General features: G+C 39.9%; 1 protein-coding gene across 1 annotated transcript in view; it reads left to right on the top strand.

Moving 5' to 3' along the window:
• LOC121931301 (solute carrier family 23 member 1-like) overlaps positions 1-22738 on the top strand; it is a 31151-nt gene extending 8413 nt beyond the window's left edge. The window contains 12 exon segments of the mRNA XM_042468905.1: positions 4796-4815; positions 4818-4877; positions 4880-4951; positions 5181-5182; positions 5812-5990; positions 8439-8559; positions 10845-11001; positions 11710-11963; positions 13410-13574; positions 17290-17398; positions 18956-19051; positions 21669-22738. Of these exon segments, the coding sequence (XP_042324839.1) occupies positions 4796-4815; positions 4818-4877; positions 4880-4951; positions 5181-5182; positions 5812-5990; positions 8439-8559; positions 10845-11001; positions 11710-11963; positions 13410-13574; positions 17290-17398; positions 18956-19051; positions 21669-21931 (1498 nt within the window). The 3' untranslated portion in view covers positions 21932-22738.
• The last annotated feature ends 738 nt before the right edge of the window (positions 22739-23476 follow it).

Genomic DNA, 23476 nt, shown 5'->3' with positions numbered 1-23476 from the left:
ATTTATTCAAGAGTTCATCCTTCCTGGCAGCTTTTCAACTCCACAATGATCCTTTTGATTCTGATAAGGCCAGCTGAATAGCAGGCCAGAACAGCTCAGCTTAATCACTTCAGCTACATGCATTTTGGTGATATCAAGGCAAATGTGCAAGGGGGATCTGCAGTCTATTAAAGGCCACAGGGAGGGATAGGCAGAAATTTTGTTCCAGTTCATGTGATCATAGGATCATAGAGTGGGAAAGGACTCTAAAGGCCACCTAGTTCAACACTCCATCAGTTCAAGAACCCACCATTAAAGTACCTTTGTTAGGAAATGACCAACAAAAGAGAGTCTACCACCTTCCAAGGCAATCATTTCCACTGCTCAATAGCTCTTACTTCCAGGAAGGTGTTCCTAATGTTTTGTCAGGATCTCATCATAGTTTGAATTCATTGGTTTGGGTCTTATCCTCTAAAGCATCAGAAAACAAGATGACTTGACAGCCTTTGTATTAGTATATGTGCTGTCGAAGCGAGCACAACAGACTTTGTATTTAAAAATTCCCTCCCAGTCTCATCTCCAGGCAAAACATACCTAACTCTAACCATTCATTGTAGAATGTGGTTTGTACACTTTACATATTCTGGGTCACCCTCCTCTGGATACGTTTCATCTTTTCAATGTCCTTTGTAAACTGTGGTGTCCAGAAGTGGACACAGTATTTAGTTCATTAAAAAAAAAAATTTTTTTTAAAAATGTCTCTATATTCAGTAAGTAAAATCGTAGAGATTTTTAAAAAGTGGAATGTGGGAGAAACCTAGCTGACAGAGTCATCCAGGATCAGAGCTTTGAGAATTTAACTTTTCAAAGATTGGGTTTTAATCTCTATATGGTCATCCATTTTAGTGTCATAAGATTAAGTTTGCTGTGCCCTTTTTTTCTGAGTAGTTTTTTATTTATTTTTTACTCTCATATATTCAGATGAGTGATTTATTGTCCTCACATTATGTCTTGTTGCAGAATTCACACCTACAAATAGGCATTTTATAAGAGTGTAATCTGAAGAGTTGTAAACAGTACCTTCAAGATTCAGCTACTTTCTATGCAGTTTTTTTCTAAAAAGACAAAAAAAAAATAGACCCAACACATTTACTGTATTGTTTTTTTTACAATGAGGATACATTTCCCCCCTTCAGCCAGTGTAATGTGTGTCTATGTGCCTTCATGCCACATTTCAACTTGTGATGACCCCATGCATTTCAGAGAGTTTTCTTAGGCAAGGAATACTCAGAGGTGGTTTTGCCAGTTCTTTTCTATGAAATATAGCCTACAGCACCTGATATTAATTAGCAGCCTCCCATCCAAGTACTAACCAAGACTGACCCTGCTTAGCTTTCAAGATCAGACAGAATCTGGTGCTTTTAGGGTATTTAGCCATTATACTGGGACCAAAAAAAGAGGTCCCATTCAGTTAGCCAGCCATAATGCTAAGAAGCAGAAGCACCCAGCCATTAGATATCAGTGCTGTAAGAGTGCTGCCTCATGAAGCTGTATTATCATAGCATTAAAATTCTACTGCGGAGAGGGAAGAAGCATCCAGGTGAGAGCCATAGTTCAGTACCAGAACAGAGAAGAACTATTCCTACTGGAGTCCTGCTGAAAGCTGTGCTGTCACAAAGCTGATCATATTTGGAGACAAAGGGAATCTGATTCCTGAAAGCTGAATCAGGAATGTTTTGCCATCTACCACTGAGTGGTAGAAGGCAAACCTGATTCCTAACTTGAAAAACACCTGTTCCTAAATATCTATTTATTCAGAAGTAAACTTGAGCTTTTTGGTTTATGAGTTTTCTCATTGAGTGTTTTAGTAATTAGTCCAGGCTCTGGAAAACTAGATCAGCTAATAAAATGGGTTCGATTCCCTGATTGGCCATGGAAACCCATTGGGTGACCTTGGGTGGGTCATACATTCTCAGCTCTGGAAAATCCACGATAGGGTTGCCATACGTCAGAAATGACTTGAAGACCCACAACAACAAACAGGCAAGACCACTACTTTGGGCAAGATTGGTAAACAGAGTCACCAGAGTGAAAACTGGAGATGGCTCCTGTACTTAATACAGGTACAGAAGAGGGAATGTCAGGAGGTGCTGCTTGTGACCTGATTGTATGACAAGCAACGACTGCTGCAATTCTTACTTCTACCTAGCTTTCTCTAGCTTTCTGTTTGCCACTCCTATTGGTAAAATATGTTACTTTAGCATGATCTAAAGCCCTTTGTATAGTTTATTTTACGGATTATTTTTATTTTACATCTAGATGTTTTTTGAAGGAGCTCATATTACTTGTTCCATAGAGTGCTGACTACATACCTGTATTAACTCTTCAGTAATGAAGTTTAGGATGGGTGGTGGAGATTGGCCTATAGTTTATAGCCAGTTATTAGCCCTCACATTAGCTCTTAGTGTGATGATAGAAAGTGTCTGTGTTTCCTGCAGATTCTGAAGTCGTCACTTACAGCCATACAACACAAAGGGCAATGGCAAACAGTTCCATTGACTAGTATCTATTTAGTCCACTGGCATGTATGTCTGTTAAGTAAAATAGCAACATCATTCAGTGTCATGGAAGGTCAGAGATGGAAAAGATAACTGTTTCATTAATCCTATTTTCTTCCACACCCAACACACCTTTATGAATGCCTCAGATGTTACCTTTGATTTGTGGAGGATGCTAATAGATGCTAATGAATGTCTCAGGAGGAAACATGTCTCTTACTGTTTCTAGTAGAATCTTTCAGCCCCAGTTTACAAAATAAAACATAAAAAGGCCTTCTTTGAAGTCTTGGGAACATTCAGAGCAGAAATATTTGTTTAGATGCTTTGCCAAGGCTTATTGTGATATTGATCTTGTGGGAAGGTCTGCATGCATATTTCTACTATGAAGGTGAATATTAATCAGCCTGTTAAAGTGGTAACTAAAATAGTCTACATATTAAAGTGAAAGGAAACCAGGATTATCTATCTAGGTAATTTGTTTATTGCTGGACCTTTTAAAAAGGACATCACAAGAATCATAGCATCATAGAGCTGAAAGAGACGGCAAGGGTCATTTAATTCAACTCCTACCATTTAGGAATACACAACTAAAGTACTCCCCAAAGACCTCCAGATAAAGAGAATGAGAAGACTCATGGAACAATGGGAAGAGTCATGTATACATTCATCCTAAATACATGGCCATCCTTTTCCTCTGTGTGTACATGTACGAGTATGTCTTTGTTATGGTTTCTACACACCTTTCTAAGTACTGGCTGGAATGGAAATGAGGTACTGCTTGGAATTGTATTTCTTAATCCATATTAGAACAGATCCACTGAATCAGTTGTTGAATGATGAATCAACACATAGGTAAACCCCATGGATTCAGTGGTCTGTGCTGGTTAGGCTTATTATCAGTAGGATTCAGACCTATAATATGAAATCACAGTGTTTGCAAACCTGTTCAAAGCAATAATTAATATATAATCTATAAAAAGACCTGACAGTCTAATTGTTTGAACTGACCAGTGAAATATCTGCATCAGGAAATGATAAAAACTGAAGTGGGTTGAAGGCAGGACAGGTGCAGCTTTAAATGTCACAGATTCTTCCTTCTACTTTTCCCTATGCAACCTTTGAATCTACCTCCCTCCCCAACCTGTTGCTTTCAGATTACAATTCCCATCATTCCCAGCACACATACCTGTGCTGACAGGAGATGGTTGGGGTAGCACATCTGGACAGTGCAATCTTGGGGGAAATTACCTTAGACTTTATGATATGCAGAGTAGCAACTTTTACTTGAGACTTTTTAAATCTTGTGCTTAAAGCTCTTCATATTATGAAGCGGAGATACTGTTCACAGATTACCTGGCATCTCAATACAATGAAACCTTGACAGTGCCTCCTCCCTTGCAGTACATCCTAGGGAGAGAGCAATTTGCTGTAGAGAATTAAAGCAGTTCTTATGTGTTCATGCTGGTGGGGGAATTCTGGGAGTCACAGTCCAACATTACTAGAGGATAGCAGGCGGAGGTGAGTGCTGTAAAGCTTTATGCCGCCTACAGAGCCAGGTTAATGGAGAGCTTGTAGGTATAGTTTCAGGTATGGGTACCTGTGTACTTTCCAGCACCTGCATATGTGGAAAAACCAGTACATTGGTGAATCCTCCATAAAATGTTTTCGTGTGTGTGCTCTGTCTCTCTGCTTCCCCCCCCCCCCACCATGTTTGTATTAGGACATTAATAATGTTTGATGCCAACATTTTTAAGAAGAAGTAAGAGTCAAAGGAATGTTTTGCAAGGCACATAAAAATAAGGAGTAACATTACCTTCTCAGAAGTTCTTGGACAACATATTTTTGTTTGTTGTTGTCAAGGCTGGGGTCCATCAATCATACCAAAACCCCTGTTTTTCCCTGCTATAATATTTCCTTTTATTATATCATTCTTGACCACTTTTTATCCCCCTCCCCTCCCCATTTTCCCTTTTCCTATCATCTCTCACAATTGGACCACTTAGGTAAGGCACAACACCATGATCAAGACCAGTGATGGCAGTTGTATCCAAAGCATCTGGAGTCCACCATGTTAGGGAAAGTTGTAACCATGCCATTCCTTGGGTGTCAAACATAGATCAGTGGCTTCAAAGATGAAAGTAAACTCTTATTTCTGTTAATGTCCTCTTCTATCTAAAGTTATCTTCTTCATGAAAATCTACATGTTTCTTCATTGAACCATATATTTTTTCCTCCCCATCATTTTGCCCCCAACACAGGCTACCTATCCTACAAGGAGGACATTTGCCTTCTTAACTCCTACCCTGGCCATGCTCAATCTCCCCCGGTGGGAGTGCCCTCTTTGACCCAGAATGCTAGCTTGGTGGATGCTGATTCTCCAGAATTTATTGAGGTCTGGCAGACACGAATGCGGGGTAATCTACTTATGATGTGCTGGTGTGCAGTGTAAGGCCTCTTGTTTTGGCCTCTAAAAATGGATATCCCAAGTTTAGAAATATTGTTGGGATTCAGTGTTCTAAGAGTTTTCAGTCCACTAGTATATCTTCCATGATTATGTACAGTACTTCTGCTTCTCCAAAAGATATAGCAGGTAATGCCGGGTTTGATTCTAAATCTTTTCTTGGTTAGCCATAGGAAGAGTAGAGGTTATTTTAGCTCAAGTGGGCTGCATATATACAGAGCTGGCATCCCTGCTGCATTTTTATAATTCCTTTTGAGGACACTCTAACAGTGTTTAAAGTTTACAGTCATATGGGAGGCAATGGTGACATTTTTTTTCCAATCCAATCCATGTTGGCCATTTCCTCAGATCTGGACAGAAGATTTCACTTTTGTGTTTCATCTAATCTGTTTCAAAATGGAGTATTTTTTAACAAGTGATATCCCCCTTTTGGTATTTCCTACATTCAGAAAGCAAAGTATTGGGAGACATCAGTCAGCCTCCCTTAAAAAAAATAAAGGAAATAGTTTTTTGTGGGTTTTTCGGGATATGTGGCCATTTCTAGCAGGTTTCTTCTGACGTTTTGCCAGCATCTGTGGCTGGTCTTCAGCCACAGATGCTGGCGAAATGTCAGAAAGAAACTCTGCTAGAACATGGCCACATAGCCCGAAAAACCCACAAAAAAACTGGATGCTGGCCATGAAGCCTTCGACTTTACAAAAGGAAAGTACTGTGCATTTTGATAACATCAAGTACATTCCAATTTTATATCTCTCTTCTATCCATCAACTCACCTAATAAAATGATCACTTTTTCCCATACATGTTGTTTCAGTTGCAGGGAGCAATAATGGTTGCCTCTTGTTTCCAAATTTTCGTTGGCTTCTCTGGCCTCATTGGATTTTTGATGGGTTTTGGCCCACTGACCATTGCACCAACTCTATCCTTGGTGGCCCTACCTCTCTTTGGCTCAGCAGGTGAAGAGGCAGGACTGCACTGGGGTGTAGCAGCCATGTAAGTTTTCCCTCCCTGTATTGTTAAATCTTTGTGTACAACAAAGAAATATTGTAATATTTCATTTCACATAGACTGTAGCCCTTAAACCGGGTGGTAGTTAGTTGTGTATTTTTAGTTGTGGTATTAAAGTAAATGTGGTAAATGTGATTATATTGTTCATAAACATGGGTGAGTATAAAACCACGCCCTATTAAAGTGTAAATTGTTACATTACTTTAAAAATGTGCATAATTTGCAATTAATTTGGGGAAATGTACACATTCCCAGTGCAAGGAACTTGTTTTCTAAATTATACAGTCAACATGCAAGAAGAAACTGTGGGCTCATTCCCATTTAAACCGGTTTTGGGTTCACCTTCGCTCCGGGTTGGTAAATCGATTCCAAAATATCCATGTTTGCCACTATGAAAGCAGATCTTTTCATTATTCCCTTGGAATCGCTTCTTTTTTGGCACAATTGTCGTCCCCACTAGTTTGCGCCACTTCAAGATGCATGTCAATCATCTGTGCTTCATCAGTGATGTAAGTGGCAGCCTGGGCTCTAGATGGGGAGAGGGTGCTGATAGGCACTGGGCCTCTTGGCTGGGCATCACTCAGGAGGTGCTTCCCCCAAAGAGGTGCTCAGGAGCACAGTGCTAAAACCTTCAAAGGGCTCCATGGCATTTATAGATTTTTTTTTAAAAAAAATAATTGATTGAAGATTTGATTCATTGGTTATGCAACTACTTGCCTTTGCACCCATAGGTCACACCACAAGCCAGAAGGCAACGCTGAGAGAGGGGGGTGATGGCAGTGAATCTACAGTGTGCCTGCGTTATACGTGGCTTTGAGCTTACATGCAAAGCTGCATAGAGCTACGCAGGAGCATACGGGGCACAAAGGGCGGCACATCCCATTAGAATGAATGGGGTGCGCGCCCGTGGCATGTGCATTCTGCTGCCGTGCTGCCACCGCGCCACTACACCGCCACATGCACAAGCCCCATTCACTTGAATGGGGCCCGAACATATACAGGATTTGGCTTACGCAGGGGGGCGGGGGCAGAACGGATCCGCCGCGTAAGTCAAGGGCACACTGTACTAAAAACTGAGGAGGGATGGTAAACACTCCTCTGCCATTAGTCCCTCCCCTCCAAAATGATGTGATTCAGATCCGTCGTTCCCACATGTTGAACATGCTCTGGAATCGATTCTTTCCAAAAGGACCACCAAAGAACTAGTGTCAGGAAAGAGTGGGGTTTTTGTGTTTGCCTCACTTCACTGCGATTGAAATCGATCACACTTGGATCAGAACCGGTTTCAAATGGGAACGAGCCCTATGTATATCAACCAATAAAACAATACATTTGAGGACAAACTCAGTTTTTGATATCTGTGTTAGAAACTGTGCAAGCAAAACTTGTAATTTCCTATGTATGCTTCCAGTTCTTATGGTGCCATTTGAATGTATATACCAGAAATTCCCCATGCAGAACCTCAGCATATGAATAATACGTGCATATAGTACAGGCTATTTTGAAATATACAAAATAACCTATTGGCCAATATAAGAGTGAAACAAACAAACAAACAAACTAAAAAAACAAAAACAAAAAACAACCTGTCTAAATTAAGTCAGATGCCATTGACAACATACTGTGAATCTCTTGATTTGAGGAAACAAATTAAGCAAATATTAGAAGTGGGCATAAAAGCATAGCCTTTGCCTCTTGTTTAGTTTCATGCCTCATTTGAATAAATTCTTCAAGGCATTAGGAAGGCTAAGTCTGTTTCCGCCACCCTCCAGAGTTTTAAAAATTAGCTTTTTCATCAGTTTCCATACTGTGAATAAAAAACACCTACTGCTAGAGACAAAGCATGCTGTTGTTTATTTGTTTTTATCCTGCTTTTCTGTCACAAGACAGACAAAAGAGGCTCACAAGATTAAAAACAGTCAACACAATCGGACATCACAGTAATTAGGAAATGTGCAGAGAGTACACATGCAACACCAGAAGCTTAACACATAGTTTTAAAGAAAAGCCTTTGTTGCATTTCTACCAGGGAAAAATCCAGTTTGTTAAGTTCCATGGAGCTTACTCCCAAGTAAATATAAAAAGGATTTCAGCCTAAAGCAAACGATGTATAGCAACCCAGTGATATCAAATGTTTGTACATGGTTATAACGTCTATTGAGGCATGTGAGATTTAGAGATTTCCAAGTAGATTTGGGATATTTAAGGTCTCACTGAATTACCAGGATCCTTTACAATACTATGACAAAGTATGTGCAATAAGAACATTGTGCTCTGTTTTCTGAATAACTACACAATGCAAAAACCCAAGCTGGCCTCAATATTAGCATTAGTCTTTATGTAAGTATTACCCTGTGAATCAGGTTATCCAAGCTGACATAAAACATTATGATTTTTCTTTCTTTGTCCCCTTCTTTTCCTTTGCCACCTTAGAACCGTTTTCTTCATTGTTCTGTTCTCTCAGTACTTGAAAAATGTTCCTGTTCCGGTGCTTTCTTACGAGAAAAACAAGAAATTCCATTTCTCTAAGATCTACCTCTTCCAGATCTTCCCAGTGAGTTGCTTCCTTTGGAATTTGTTTAGATAGACAAATAGACCGTAACAGGTAGACTAAAAATGAAGCTACAACAAAATTTCCTCCTCAGAGCAGGGCTCCCCTGCACCCCAGTCTGTATTATTTAGTTGGTCTTTAAAATGCAATACAGTGGAAATAAGTACATTTGGGTATGTGAAAAGGGGAGCTATATACAGTAGTAGATGGAGCAGCAAGACTTGGGCTGTAGCACTCCCTTTGATTCTCTGTGGAATTTCCCTAGTGGTGTGTTGTTGTGGTGTGCCTTCAAATTGTTTTCAACTTATGGCAACTCTAAGGCAAACCTAGTGGTACCATCTTACTAATGAGGGCAAGCAAAAAAAGTAAATCTCACCTATGGATAATTGTGACCTGGATGCCATGAGAGAACTGATCATGAATGTTTATCCAAGATTCAGCCGACCAATTTGTTATGGGAGACATAACAATATGGAGATCCTACTGGATGCTATACAGATTATTGAAATTGGAAATATGCTCTTAGGTTGGAACTATGCACTAGGACTCTCCTGTCTTTTCTGACATCAGGACACTGAACATTTCCTTGCCCCTACTCCATATCGGCATTATGACTGTAGGACGCAAGTTAAGCTGAGGTGCACCACATGACAAGGGGAACAAAAGGAGGGGCCTGGCAGGGAGCTGTCATTTTCTGTGGTTGCGTCTTTGTGTAACACTTAATTCTATAGCACTCAGGATCAGTTTGCTGTTAGTTATGCAGATCCTAGCAACCTCTTGTAATGATTTATTGCACAACTCTGTAGTCAAGCTTCCTGAAGGTTAGTTAAAGTGGGGGGAAATGGACCATAAAATATTTTGTGCAGAATTAAAATATACAGAAATATAAAGAACATAGACAAAACTTCATGAAACAGATGAGAATTATGTCTATCTGGGGTGGGGAAAGTGCTGCTTGTTAGCCAAAAACATCGCCAGAGCACACCAGACCCTCTCCTCTACAATGTATAATCATTGGAGTTTATCACACAGGATAGATCCTGTGCAAAAACGGGATTTAAAGTGGAAAAAAACCTGCAAAAGCAGATTTATTATCAGATGACATCAGGTTAACCCAACATTAACCTGGACAGAAAGTAGAAAAGACACGCAAAAGCGCAATTGATTTTCAGACAACGACACTATTAAGGAGCATTAATGCGACATTAACTTGGGTAGAAAGTAGACAAAACGGAATTCTTTTTACAGTACTTCTGGAAAATCCTGAAAGTAAAAAGAATCATGTTTTGTTGACTTTCTAGCCAGTTTAATGTTGCGTTAAACCCCGATGTGTCTGAAAATCAATTGCGCTTTTGCGTGTCTTCTTGGTTTTTTTTTTCAGGTTTTAAATCCCATTTTAAATCCCACTTCTGCACAAGATGCCTCTCGTGTGATGAACTCCATTGTTTGTTGAAAATGCCCCATACCACCTGGGGGTTGGGGGGGGCATTTTCCCACATCTCTGCCCCCAGGCTATTTTAGAAATAAAGAAAACTGGAAGTCAACTTCTGGTTTCCTTCTCCAGGGACTAAAATAGCTGGGGGGTTTGGGGGAATGTAATGAAATTGATCCCCATTACCTAGGAGTGAGGAGTGAGGAGCAAAAAATAGCAAATTAAATAATAAAGGTTAGTATTCTGTTCAGCAGTTATGAGTTCTTAAGATGGATTTGCAGTCTTGTGACTGATGTTGATTCAGGTTTTTGAATGACCAACATAACCTCCAAAGCCTACCTTTGCAGCCTAGCACCACCACAACCAAAGAGTTTCTGAGGGCTACAGATCCAATGCTGGCAGATGATGTCTAGACTGCTCTTGCAGTCACAGGATGCATCGAGAGAAGCAGTTGCAGCAGAACACTGAGGGGTCTCACCAGCTGCTTATTCTTGACACACCCTGTGACCAGGAGAGCACTGCACACATCTTTTCCAGCACCCTGATCTGCAACACCTTGAAAACATTGCAAAGGTAGGTTTTTGGGATTTTTTGGCAGGGGAGGAAGTGTCATCATCAGACACAACAAAGAGGGCCATCATTGTAATTACATTAATGATGCAGGATCTTGGCCAAGTTTTCTATGGGGTTATGGCAGCCACCCAATATCCTGTGGGAAGCCACAACACCCTCCATTCCCTGGCAGTTTGCCCACCTCCATCAGTGCTACAACAATATTTATGTATTATATAATGGTTTACCTGGAGAAATGAATCTGGCTGTTAACAAACTGTCCTTGTCTTCTGTAACTGGCTAGGTTCTCTTTGGCCTTATACTTACCTGGATTATATGTCTAATCCTTACCGTCACCAATGTCTTTCCTACGGACTCTAGTGCGTATGGCTATTTAGCTCGGACTGACAGCAAAGGTGACGTTCTGTCCAAGGCACCCTGGTTTCGGTTTCCTTATCCAGGTACTACCACACTATAATGTTATTGTTGTTTCTTACCACATTAGTATTAATGAACTGCTTGATACACTTCATCTGGGATTTTAGATATTAACTGGATTTCTTTTTAAATGGTTTTCATTGTTAATGGGCCTGATGAAAATCTATGTAAGGTTGTGGAAGAAGTAAAAAAAAAAAAAATCAACTCTGTCATTTTGTGGTGCATTACTTGTATTCGTTGTGTGTTCCATGAGGTGAATTGTAGATGGATATGGCTCATCACTTGATGACAATGTCTACCTGGAGCCATTTTAAAGTAGAAAAAACCCCCACAAGTTCCTCAAGGTGCACTGGAATGCCTCACCATACACAGACAACTGAAGTGTGGTGCTATTACAGTGGTCTCCAGATAGTGGCTGAAACCCGCAAAGCACTCCTAAATTAGCTGGCAACCTTACATTATTATTACAGTATATTTATTTATATTCCTCCCTTTCCCCCAAACTGGGACTCAGAATGGCTTACAAGATTAAAAACAAAACCATTAAAACATAGAAAAGTACATTACATTAAAACATTTTAATATTTGACGAACCTTCCAGTTGAAACACATAATAGGGAAAATCAAGCACATAGAAGGCAAGATTGGAGTTCACTCTAACACTATGCAACATCCAAAGTCTCAACACGGCAATTTGCTTCCCCCCTCCCCACTATTTTTCATATATACAGGTCAATGGGGAGTTCCCACTGTTAGCTTAGCCGGGGTATTTGGTATCATAGCTGGCGTGATCTCCTCTATGCTGGAATCTGTCGGAGACTATTATGCCTGTGCCCGTTTATCTGGTGCTCCACCCCCTCCCAAGCATGCCATCAACCGTGGAATTGGAATGGAAGGGATTGGCTGCCTTCTGGCTGGAGCCTGGGGAACTGGAAATGGCACCACCTCTTACAGTGAAAACGTGGGTGCTTTGGGGATCACCCGGGTAAGTCCAATTTCAGTACGACAAACATGAATACTTCTATAGAAAACTTTATTTGTAAAAAAAATTCAACATTACTTGTAAAATAAGGATAAACATCTGCCCTTAATATGAAACTGGAGCATTTCTTTCAAACTTTCTCCTTTCCATTTCAACTTGTCTACTAAAGTAAATTCTCTACATCTGCCATGTAAGCACCTACTTTGCAGAGGATTTGGGGAGTACTTTCTAGGGTGCCGATGTTCAATTTTTGGTGGGGCACATGCTCTTAGCTCATCTGAAGACAGAGTGAATTCCCCATTACATCCCTGGTTAGTAGTAGTTCAACAAACTCTGTTCTCAATCCCCCCCACACCACAAAGTTTAATCAAATCATGGTTCAAGGTAGGTAAGGGGTAATTGCACAAAAGCCCCTCTACACCACTGCATTTTATAGACTACCAGAAACCTGCTTAAACTTCTCGTTTTCTTTCTTTCTTTCTTTCTTTCTTTTGTTTTAAAGGATTTGTGAATTTAAAATTAAGTAGGTTGTAGGTTTATATCAGAACACAGTGGATTTTAGCTTCTGTCTATAGTAAATCACATTATTAGCTTTTTGTTGTTGTTATGTGCCATCAAGTTGGCTTTGATATGGAACCTCTATCAATTAAAGACCTCCAGGAGCCCCAGTCATTGACAAACCTGATCAGGTCTTGCCAGCTCAGGACTGTGGCTTTCTTGAATGAATCAATCCATTTGTACTGTGGTCTTTCTTTCTTCCTCCTGCTTTCCATTGTTTGTGCAGTAACAGGTCCAGTTTCTGAAAGTGTTCTCTGTCCCAATGATTGAGTGTATCTGTTACTGTAGTTTAGAGAATTCATGCTGATTAGGATGACTCTTGTTGAACAAAATCACAGTAATTCTAGAATACTCCTTTAGTCAGAAAAGAGTGCTTGACTTAGCTAATGAACTGTATTAGACTGTATGTACTCATGTATAAGTCTAGAAATTTTAGTCACAAAATTGAACCAAAAAACTTGAATCGACTTATCTATGGGTCAATGTAAGTTCTGCACTGTAACTCTTATTTAAAAAGGGACCATCCCCTGATGAAAGGCAAGAACGTAATCTGTCCTGAAAACACTGACTTGCCTCTGCTCTCTCATCCATCCAGCATTTAGTGTGAGCACAGTTATGCCTCCTGGAATTTTGTAAGTTCTTTAGCATTAATTTCCTTTGCTTCATCCTTTAGATCTTTTGCCCATAAGTTTTACCCTCAACTTATCCACGGGTTGTATCAAAATCCATAATTTTGGCCCCCAAACCTGCCCTCAATTTATACATGAGGTTGTTTTATATATGATAATCTTATTTGTAAAAGTGAACATTGTCAGAACTGACAGAGATCTAAAAATTCCTGCCCTTCCTGCCCTTTTGATATCTTATTACCTTCTCTTCCTCCCAACACAGGTAGGGAGCAGAATAGTAATTATAGCTGGTGCCTGTGTTATGCTTTTGACTGGCGTATTTGGGAAGATTGGAGCTGTTTTTGCCAGCATCCCAACACCCATAATTGGAGGAATGTTTTTTGTGATGTTTGGTGTCATCACTGCTGTAGGGGTTTCCAATCTGCAGGTAAGAGTTCTACTTTACAAAATGTTTTCCTACTTGGGCAAAGAAAGAGCTGGTCTTACCACTAGGCAGACTGAGGGAGGCTTCTCAGGTGGCACATGCCAGAGTGGGAGCAGGGTTGAAGTGAAGAGCTGAATGTACAGTGGTGATTGCTCTGCATCTCCTAAGCTGCTCTGTTGCCTGTAGTAGACAATGCTGTCCAGTTACCACTATAGAAGAAATATCAAAATATTCAGCTTTTGAATATTGAAAGGGAGGATTAGCAACTAATTGTTTGCTTGACAAAGCAAAATATCTTGGAATGTCTCTGAGTGAAGAAATAGTTTGGCTTGTGCATGTTTCTTTTTAGACAGTGACCCATGACATTAAATGTTATTCTTGAATATCCATTATATATGTCTTCCCTCTCAGCTTAAACATATACACTTATTGCACAGCACTTGGAGGAACAGGAATGGAACAGAACAGGTGGGAAATGTATGTTACTGCACGGGAGAATGCCACCGCTGCTGCTGGGAGTCCCCAAGCTGTTCCCCAGCCATTCATGGCAGCCCATTTTTTGAAGGACAATTTTGAGCCATTCTTCAAAATGGGCTACGATGGAATGGCTGGAGAAACAGCTTGGAGACCCCTGGAGGCAATGGTGGTGTTCTCCCGTGTGGTAACACACATTTCCCCCTCGTTCCGCTCCGTTCCCATTCCTCCAAGTGCCACGCGATAAGCTTATTTGTTCGAAGGTGAATTACAATTTTTAAAAAAATCATTTATGTAATCTATAACAGATAATAAATACCCTGGCAACTCAAAATGACTCTCCTCAGTGTTTCACTGCAGAAGAAAAATGTTACAGAAAAATGAAAGTACAATAAATACAATTTTATACAATAAATACTAATATTTTATAGTTAACATTGTTATTATTAAACATTATTTATGTAAGCATTTAATAAAGTCTTACAAATCTGAAGAAAAACAATTTATCCACCAAACTGATATGGTTAAGGTGCACAGCCCATTGTTCTTATAGTGCAGGAGGGAAAAGGTGGCTGGCTGCCAACTGTGTGATTGCCCTTTGAATCTGCAGTTGAGCATGAGATAACTTTTATGCATGAATAAATCATCACAGGTCAAATATTAGAGATGAAGTTTTCATCTCATCTTGGATCTTTCAATGAAGGCAGGGTGGTTGACATGTTCAGTTGATTAAGTGACTGAGTTGTAAGGTTTAGAAAGATAAAGATGCATCAGCTAAGGTCCTTCCATGTGTGAATCAACTCTTGATTTCCTTAAGCCATTGACCTATTTCCCTATTTACACCTGAAGCATGGTTTGAGTGTTGAACTGCGACTCTGGAGACAAGGGTTCGATTCCCAGCTCGGCCATGAACTCCATTGGGTGACCTTGGGCAAGTCACATGTTCTCAGCCTCAGGGGAAGGCAATGGCAAAACTCCTCTGAACAAATCTTGCAAAGAAAAACCCATGATAAGCCTTAAGGTTGCCATAGGCCAGAAATGTCTTGCAGACACACAGTAACAACAACAACACTGTAAATAGTTAGTTTGGTACCTTAGTATATGTTTGTCAGGTGAAAACAGGTGAAAGTTGTCTTGGGCGTGGGACAGACCGGTAAGGTGGGAGCAGCCTTGGATCCATTTGATTCAATGCCCTTTGATTCCCATGACATATAAGGATTGTATGCTTTAGCTATATCAGACTGGTGGTGGCATAGTTGATTTTCTTTCTTTGAAACCAATGGGAGTGGTGGGAAAGAACAACAACTCATGTGAAGAAAACCATTCCCTGGGTACTTGCCCTGCCTGGCACAACCTAACAATCCTTTGGAAATAATAAATCTTCCCTTACATGTTCACTGTTCCTTTAATTGCTCTGATAAATTGCAAGGATGATCTCTATCAGGATTGTTCTTGACTTTAAGTAGAGAACTACTTGCAATAATGATTAGGGTCATACAAACCAGGGACAGGAAAGCAAGAGGTTAGCACACAACTTTAAGAGCATGGTGTATGGCCTTGCACATACCATATTCTTAATCTTTGACAGATGCTAATGAGTCAGTGAACTATCCATTAAGCTATACTGCAATGTACAGGGGACTAACAATTGGGTTTAAACATTAACTTCTACTATATAGAAAAATAGATAAAATAGCACAAGTTGAAATGCATCTTAAATCAGAGAGGTATCTTGGGATCTTTCTAATAGGATAGATTACCTTTATATATGTAATAGCAGATTATCAAATAGAACTACAGGATGGTTTTATGAAATCATCAACACTGTTAATTTCATAGTTACATAAAGTAGTCAACATAAAAGTGAGTGTATTATTAATTGGTAGAGAGTTTGAAAAAAATATTTTTTGACATTGTAACACAGATTCTAAAACAGATCCTAATGTAGGCGCAAAAGATAAAAAGCTTAAGGTAGCATTAACCACTCATATTCCTGGCATAGCATTAAGTCAAAGCAGAATAGTGCCATTTATTGTCCAGTTGTTTTTCTGTTAAGACAGGATTGTATATGTAGGTGCACCTTCATGCTGCCTGTTGACTTATGGTAACTATGAATTTCATAGGGTTTTCTTAGGCAAGGAATACTTAGAAGTGCTTTTGCCAGATCATTCTTCTGAAATATAGCTTACAGCACCTGGTATACATTGGCAATCTTTCATGTAAATACTAATAAGGGTTGACCCTGTTTAGCTTCCAAGATCAGACAGGGTCTGGTGCCTTTACTAATTCACAAGCATTTTTCTTCAAACAGGAATGCTACTTCATCTACCATTGCCTTCCATTATTAAATAGAAATATGATTAAAATAGAATCTGATTTGAAAATACAAAAATTAAAATCACAGATCTATTTCTGTCTTTTCATAGTATCAACTTTCAAACTGAAGGACAGACTCCAGAAACACTGAATCCTGAAATATCCTTATTATCTTTGCTCTTGACCAACAATTTTAAAGAGCAAGTAATTACTGTCTTGGAACAAGCATGAAATAATTCTGTTTATCTTGCCTGTTTACCCTGCTTACTTCCCGCCCTTTCTTCTGTTGTTGCCCATATGGTGACTTTTAGATTGTAAACTCTTGAGGGCAGGGATATGTCTAGTTGTACCAACTTCCTTCGGTTGGGTATTTGCCAGCTGTTTCTGGGCTGGGCTCTTCCTTTACTGTTCCACAGCTGCTGGCATGATTGCCACAAAAATCAGCAGGTATTATAATAGTGCAACGATGTGCTAGCTCACTTGGACAATAAGTGATCAAAGTATCTTCTCCTACCATAGAGTCCCATGAAACTGAAGACTAGAATGTTTCATAAGATTTGTCAGGGGAGGCAAAATCAAGACAATGCTATTTACAAGCTGTGATGTTCACTGTGGTGGCAGTAATTTTGGCGTACATCAATGGTTGTTGTACTGGTAGCATAGGAGTCGGGAAGAAGAGGTTGAGAATCAGAGAATCCAAATCATAATAGAGTTGGAAGAGACCAAAAGAGCCATCCAGTCCTATTAGTCATGTATTGGCCACTCCTATCTTGTGCTCTGTAAAGTACCATGTCCACTTAGGGCACTGTACAAATAATACCTAAATAATAGTACTGTCATGTCTTCATAGGAAAATAATTCTGCAAAATTGATCAGTTTTGCAGTATTCATTATTATGATTTCTAAATAATGTTTCTTCTTTATTCAGTATACAGACATGAACTCTTCAAGAAACATGTTCATCTTTGGATTTTCAATATTCACGGGTTTGACAGTTCCCTACTGGGTACAGAATAATACTGAAAAACTAGAAACAGGTACACAGGGAGACCATGGCTTTCTTTAATGCATCATCCTTCATCAGAAGTAAAGGTTAGGACAGAGAAATGTGAATGACTAAAAAGAGGAGTCCAGTTCCCAGGAATTGGTTTCTAATAAAAGTGGCTTCAGTTGCATGCCATATAACTGAGTGAGTACATTTTAATAGATGTATTGTTCAAGCTAGGATGTTGCTGCCTTTTCACAGACCATAAGCTCTACTCACCCACTTACATAGTATATTAAATAAGTATATGAAGTGTGAAGTATGAGAGTCCCAGCCTACCATCTCTACCTCCCTTTACTCCCATGGAGACCAACGAGGCTGAATAGGACAGATTCTCCTACATATGGGTACTCTCCATTAAATTAAAAAACACACACTTTTTTTACAAGAAGACTAGCAGATCTGTACATGGGATTAATCAGCTTACTTCTGTTGATTCAACATGCTTTGCAAATGAGTGAATAGGGCTAAATTTTTTGTCTGAGATGTCTGCTAATATGGCTCCAAACAGGCTCTTGTTCTAAGAAAAAGAATTATCCATGCTAACCTCTTTTGGCAGATGCATGGTACAAAACCATTTGAGTAATCAGTTAATACACATATAATTTGTGTACCCCATGGGTTTAAATTTCAAGATTCGCTGTCATGGGAACTTCAATAAATTAATAGTTTGTAATCGTTATCATTAGAGTTTTCATAGAGAAAGCTGGACATACAGCTCATGGTGAACAATACACTGACCGTGCAGTGCACAGACTGTCTTGAATTGTTGTGGTTTAAGATGAAGAAGAAAATTAGCTGAGGGTAAGAGAGATATAACGATCAGTAGACAACAGCCACCATAGCCCAAAGTACAGAGCATGGGAGTTTAACAATAAGAGATCGAGTCTCAGGGCTAGAGGAGAAGGCAGGATATAAATGAATTAAATGATAAAATAAAGCATAATTGTTTCCTTCATGAGGGTTAATTAAGTAAATTGGAATACTGAGAATATAGGTTATAAGATTCTAGGGTGGCTAGGGAATTGTAGCCCTTCAGATGTTGTTGGACTGCAGCTCCCATCAGCACTGCCCAGCATAACCAAGGGTGAGGAATGCTCGGAGTAACAGTTCCAACAGTATCTGAAGGCAGCACATTTCCTTCCCTATTCTAGGGAGAGGTTTGCTGTTATGCATATTCTGATGTCCTCCATCACTATGCCCACTTCATAATCCTCATGCATCCATTTAACTGAATGTTGAGCTTGATGGACCAGTGGCTTGACTCACCAGGGCTGTTCCTATTATCCTACATTCTGTTTGTGTTTATTAAAACCCTGTGCATGGGAAATGCCAACGGTAATCTGGGCAGTGATCCTGGCATTGACAATGGCACCAATTTGAATGGTTTAACACAGTTTCACATGATTCATAATACGAGAGCTGATTTTAGTATCAGATAAATGTCATAGGTTGATTTCTTTTTGGATGGCAAGAAGGGGGAGTTCTTGCTGGAGGGAGAGTTCTAATTTGTTCTGGTGCTTATTTGACAAATGGATTCTGTTTCTAGGAATTGTACAGCTGGACCAAGTGATCCAGGTGCTGCTAACTACAGGCATGTTTGTTGGGGGATTTCTGGGATTTTTCCTTGATAACACTATTCCAGGTAGGAGTTATGACCATTCTGTTTTCATGACTAGATGTTTGTATTCGTTTTCTAAATTTGCAGTTGTACAGGTGAGGCTGCAATTGTCTGCCTGTACTCTAAGCCTCAAAGCCTCTTTGGGATAAGTCTGAGATCACAGTCCTGATAAGGTGACTTAAAATAAAATCTGTGTACTTTCTAGCTATATTATTGATGCAACAATGCTTGGACTGTGCCAGAACTCATTCCACAAGTGGCTCACACATGACTGGAGCTACTCTTGAACTGACCAACCAGTAGAGGTGTTCCAAGTGGCAAAGGGCTTGTTGGCTTCCGGCTTAGAGGGACCAGGAGGAAAACCCATAGTCCTCCACTGTGATAAATTTGCTGTACACATTGAGAAGAAAGTTGCTCATATTCTCTCAGAACATGACACCACATTTACAGTAATGTCTGAGGAAGAGGAGGACCTTTCCAGACTTAGGAGTATGTGAGAACTACGGCTCTGTTGAAGACATCCCCTTATGGGGCAAGGTGCTCAATCTTCAGGAAGAACAGATTATTTAGAACCATTTCAGTCAATTCGCAGGTTGTGGGTTGGGACTGAAACAATCTTGAGAACCTGATGGATGTCCAACTCTTTCTGGATGAATTGGATACCAAAAATACATTGATGATGCCTAATTCCTGATCATGAGAGGCAGGTGAAGATGCTGTGGCAGTTGAAAAGGAACTGAGAATGGGCGTGGACCACACTGAGCATGCACAATGAGAGGAAGCAGGGCTACCACCAAAACACTGCTGAGAGCACTAATAGGTTCAGAATCTAGGTTGCACAGACACAAGAATGGCTCATTTGTGTGACAGAGACCACAAAAATGTGCCTAAATGATATAATGGGTTGAATGAGGGCAAATGAACTGAAGCTGAGTCCTGAAAATAAACAGAGTTTATGGCATGATGATCTCACTTACAGCAATTGGGTGAGCACCCTGTTCACAAGGGTTGTGTTCCCCTTAAATTAGCAGGTATGTTGCTTGAACGTACCTCCTGTTGCCATTTCTCTTGCTAAAGACCCAGATAAGCTCTGTAATTTAGAGCACCTGGGACTAAGCTGCAGGCTATAGCCTTTCCTAGGCAGAGATAACTCAGCTACACATTCATGCCCTAGTACCATTCCGATTAGACTACTGCATTGTGCTGTACATGGGCTGCTGTGGCCACTGCCACTAGTGCAAAATTCAGCAGCTAGATTGTTGGCCTAAGTGCGTTGTAGAAACTATATGACCACTAAAGAAACTGTACTGGCTGTCAATATGCTTCTGAACTGAGTTCAAGGTGCTGCTGCTGCTAATGACATTTGAAGCCCTAAAGAGCTGGAGACTTTGTTACTTGAAGGAGCACCTCTCCTTATGTATATACCATTCTGAGCACTGCGATTTATGAGGAACGTCCCTTTCTGTGTCTCATCAGTGAGAGCAATACAATACACATAGCTTATAGGAGCGAGCCTTCTCAGCTCTCATATCCTGGTTGTGTTCCCCATGGCGGCCTGATTGGCACTATAGCGACTTCAAGATAAAACAAAAAACAAAAAAATAAACCCTGGCTCTTCACCTAGGGATCATGACCTGGCTAGGCTGTGGAGCTTTTATTGTTGTTTATTGTCTTTAAACTACCTTGAGATCTTTTGATATATGGCAGGATATAACACAAACAAACAAACAAACCACCAACCACAGGTATGCACATATCCTGACTACAAAGTCAACACCTGAAGTGAGGGTGGTGCCACTTCTGCAGGAAAGAATCCTACATTTGGGCCCCATCCAACCTGTTGGACCATTTGAATGGTGACCCATATTTATAGCAACTCCCATGCACCCAAGGTAACATTTCATGGGCCCCAGCAATGCAGTACAAGAAATCTGTGTTTTGAGCTGAAGAAAGAAAGGGTATGCCCCCCTTTGATTGGGATCAGTCAGTTTTCTGGATGCTGAGAGTACAATTGCATTTATGTTGTCTTTGTCCCTTCTTTTTGGTAGTAAATCATAATCAAAATCACTTGAATGCTTCATGAGGACAATTAGTGGGACAGAACTCCTCTCTTCTGTTCTGTGGTCAATGTACTATGGAGTAATATTCATTACAGGGCTCCTTGTGTTGTACACGTATTCAGGAAGGAAAAATGTAAAGAATGCATTTTTGTCACTTTTCATAATCTTATTTTATCTGAGAATGTGCTTGCTGTTTGCTGTGAATGACCACTGAATATCTATATGAGTCTGAAAGGACTGTGGTTTTTATAGCACTAGAGGGCATAGTTTTTTGTGGGTTTTTCACCTATGTGGCCATGTTCTAGAAGAGTTTATTCCTGACATTTTGCCAGCATCTGTGGCTGGCATTTCTCTGAAGATGCCAGCCACAGATGCAGGTGAAACATCTGGAATAAACTCTTCCAGAACATGGCCACATAGTCCGAAAAAACCACAAAAAACTATGGATGCTAGCCATGAAAGCCTTCGACTTCACATTAGAGGGTATATTACTTACCACACAGATGAAATGACTTTGTGTGCTATATTATGGCTTTTTTAAAATGAGTCTGTGCTAACCAGCTTGTTATTTTCCTTGGTAGGGAGCAAGGAAGAACGAGGAATTGTGGCATGGAAAGAAGGTTATAAGGAGGAATCTGATGATACTGTGAATACATCAGGCATTTATGACTTGCCCTTTGGAATTGGTTCCAAGTTTTGTACTGCTAACTGGTTTTACTACCTCCCAACGTGCCCCAGACAACCAGCAAGTCACAGGACAAAGGAATGCAACAACTCACAGGAGACAAGTGGGAAAATTAATTCAGAAAGGGACACAGAGATGAACATTGACACAAAGATATAAGACTATACCAGTAGATAAACTTGGTCTGTTAAGTCATCCAAGATTCTGGCTGAAGCAAGAGATAGGACTGACTGTTTCTTCAGGCTATGGAATGATTTCCCACCAGCAGCAAAATGGATCCTGTGTTTCAGTGTCTTTACAGAAAGAATAGAGTGTGACTTTGAGGAAAAGTCTTGCTAGGGAGTGAGGAGGCTCTGCTCTGGGAGGCCTTTGCCCAGAATATTTGATTGTTGTTCCTGAATTCCTGAGGATAAGCTAGTCCAAAGGAGCAAGATTGGCTCAAATTTAATAAAATGCAACCTCAGTGCTTGTCTTTGCTAGACTGGGCTTGTGCAGTTGTCTAAAACACTTAATTTATGTGTCTCAGTATTGTCTTGCTCTCCCATCTTTAAATCTTCAGGTTTGTTGAGTCTTCGAAGGAAACACAGCCTTTTAATTTGTGTTATTTATTTTCTACAACAGGCTTCTGAATTGGACTGGGACTTCTGAATAGATCTATAATACAAAATTGTTAGCTCCAAGTCATTTTCAGGCTTTCATGAATGTTGATGTATGAATAGCCACACAGAACAAATGCTAGGCATATAAGCTTGATTTAAATGATTCAATTGTTTATTGTACCTTATACTTTAATTCCACTGAAATGAAAGAAATCAACAATGTGATCTTTCTGACATACACAGGGTTTTTTAAAAATAATAATTTCCTGTTCATATTATAAAGGAGACCTTTTGAGTTTACTGATGTGTTAACCAGAAGTGCCTTTTTAAAGCTATGTTTGCAAAAATAAAAATAAAAATTCTAGTTTTCCAAGCAAGAGGAAAGGGCTGTTTGCAAACTTTCAGTTTAATTAGCAGCTTCCTACACTTTGTAAGGTATAATTTAATGGTTACAGCAACTTGCAAAGACTCTCTGGGGGGAGTCTATTCTTCCTTCAATCTCAGCCATTATGAGGCCAGGGCTCACCCTTCATTTTGGCCTGTGTCCACCTTCTGGTTAGAACCAAGTGGCTAAATTAAATATCCCTTATCCCATCTAAGTAAGAAAGAATAATCCCTCCATTTCACCAGTATCTGGGAACATCCCAGACTTCAGATAACACTTCTGTTTTGATTTCTAAACAGGAACATAATTTTCTCTGTATGTTTGAATGATAAACTGTGAGCAACTGTGTTGGTACTGTTTGTTGGTATAATGATGTATAATGCTTAATGACATCGCCAGGGGCTATCTCTATGTCTCAGATTTTGGTTCATGAACCGCAGGGCCTGGGATGGTCTTGAACTGGCAAGGCCACTTTGCAACGAGTGAGCAAGAGCGCCCTTGTGCCACTCACATCAATGAGGATTAATTATTACCATGGAGAAGGGATTATGAATACCATCTTGATCTCTTGAGTTTCGGAGGTTTTTGAGTGTTCATGTGGAAGAAACTCAAATGGTTGAACAAGTGAGCAAGTGGTTCATTGCATGACTCCACTAACCTTCTCAAATGAGTAAGGATGTAGGTGCAGGAATTGGTACATTCAGAAAATAAAGGCCATAA

The sequence above is a fragment of the Sceloporus undulatus genome, chromosome 5 (assembly GCF_019175285.1).
Source record: "Sceloporus undulatus isolate JIND9_A2432 ecotype Alabama chromosome 5, SceUnd_v1.1, whole genome shotgun sequence".
Lineage (NCBI taxonomy): Eukaryota > Metazoa > Chordata > Lepidosauria > Squamata > Phrynosomatidae > Sceloporus > Sceloporus undulatus.
This window is presented reverse-complemented; position numbering and strand designations above follow the sequence as displayed.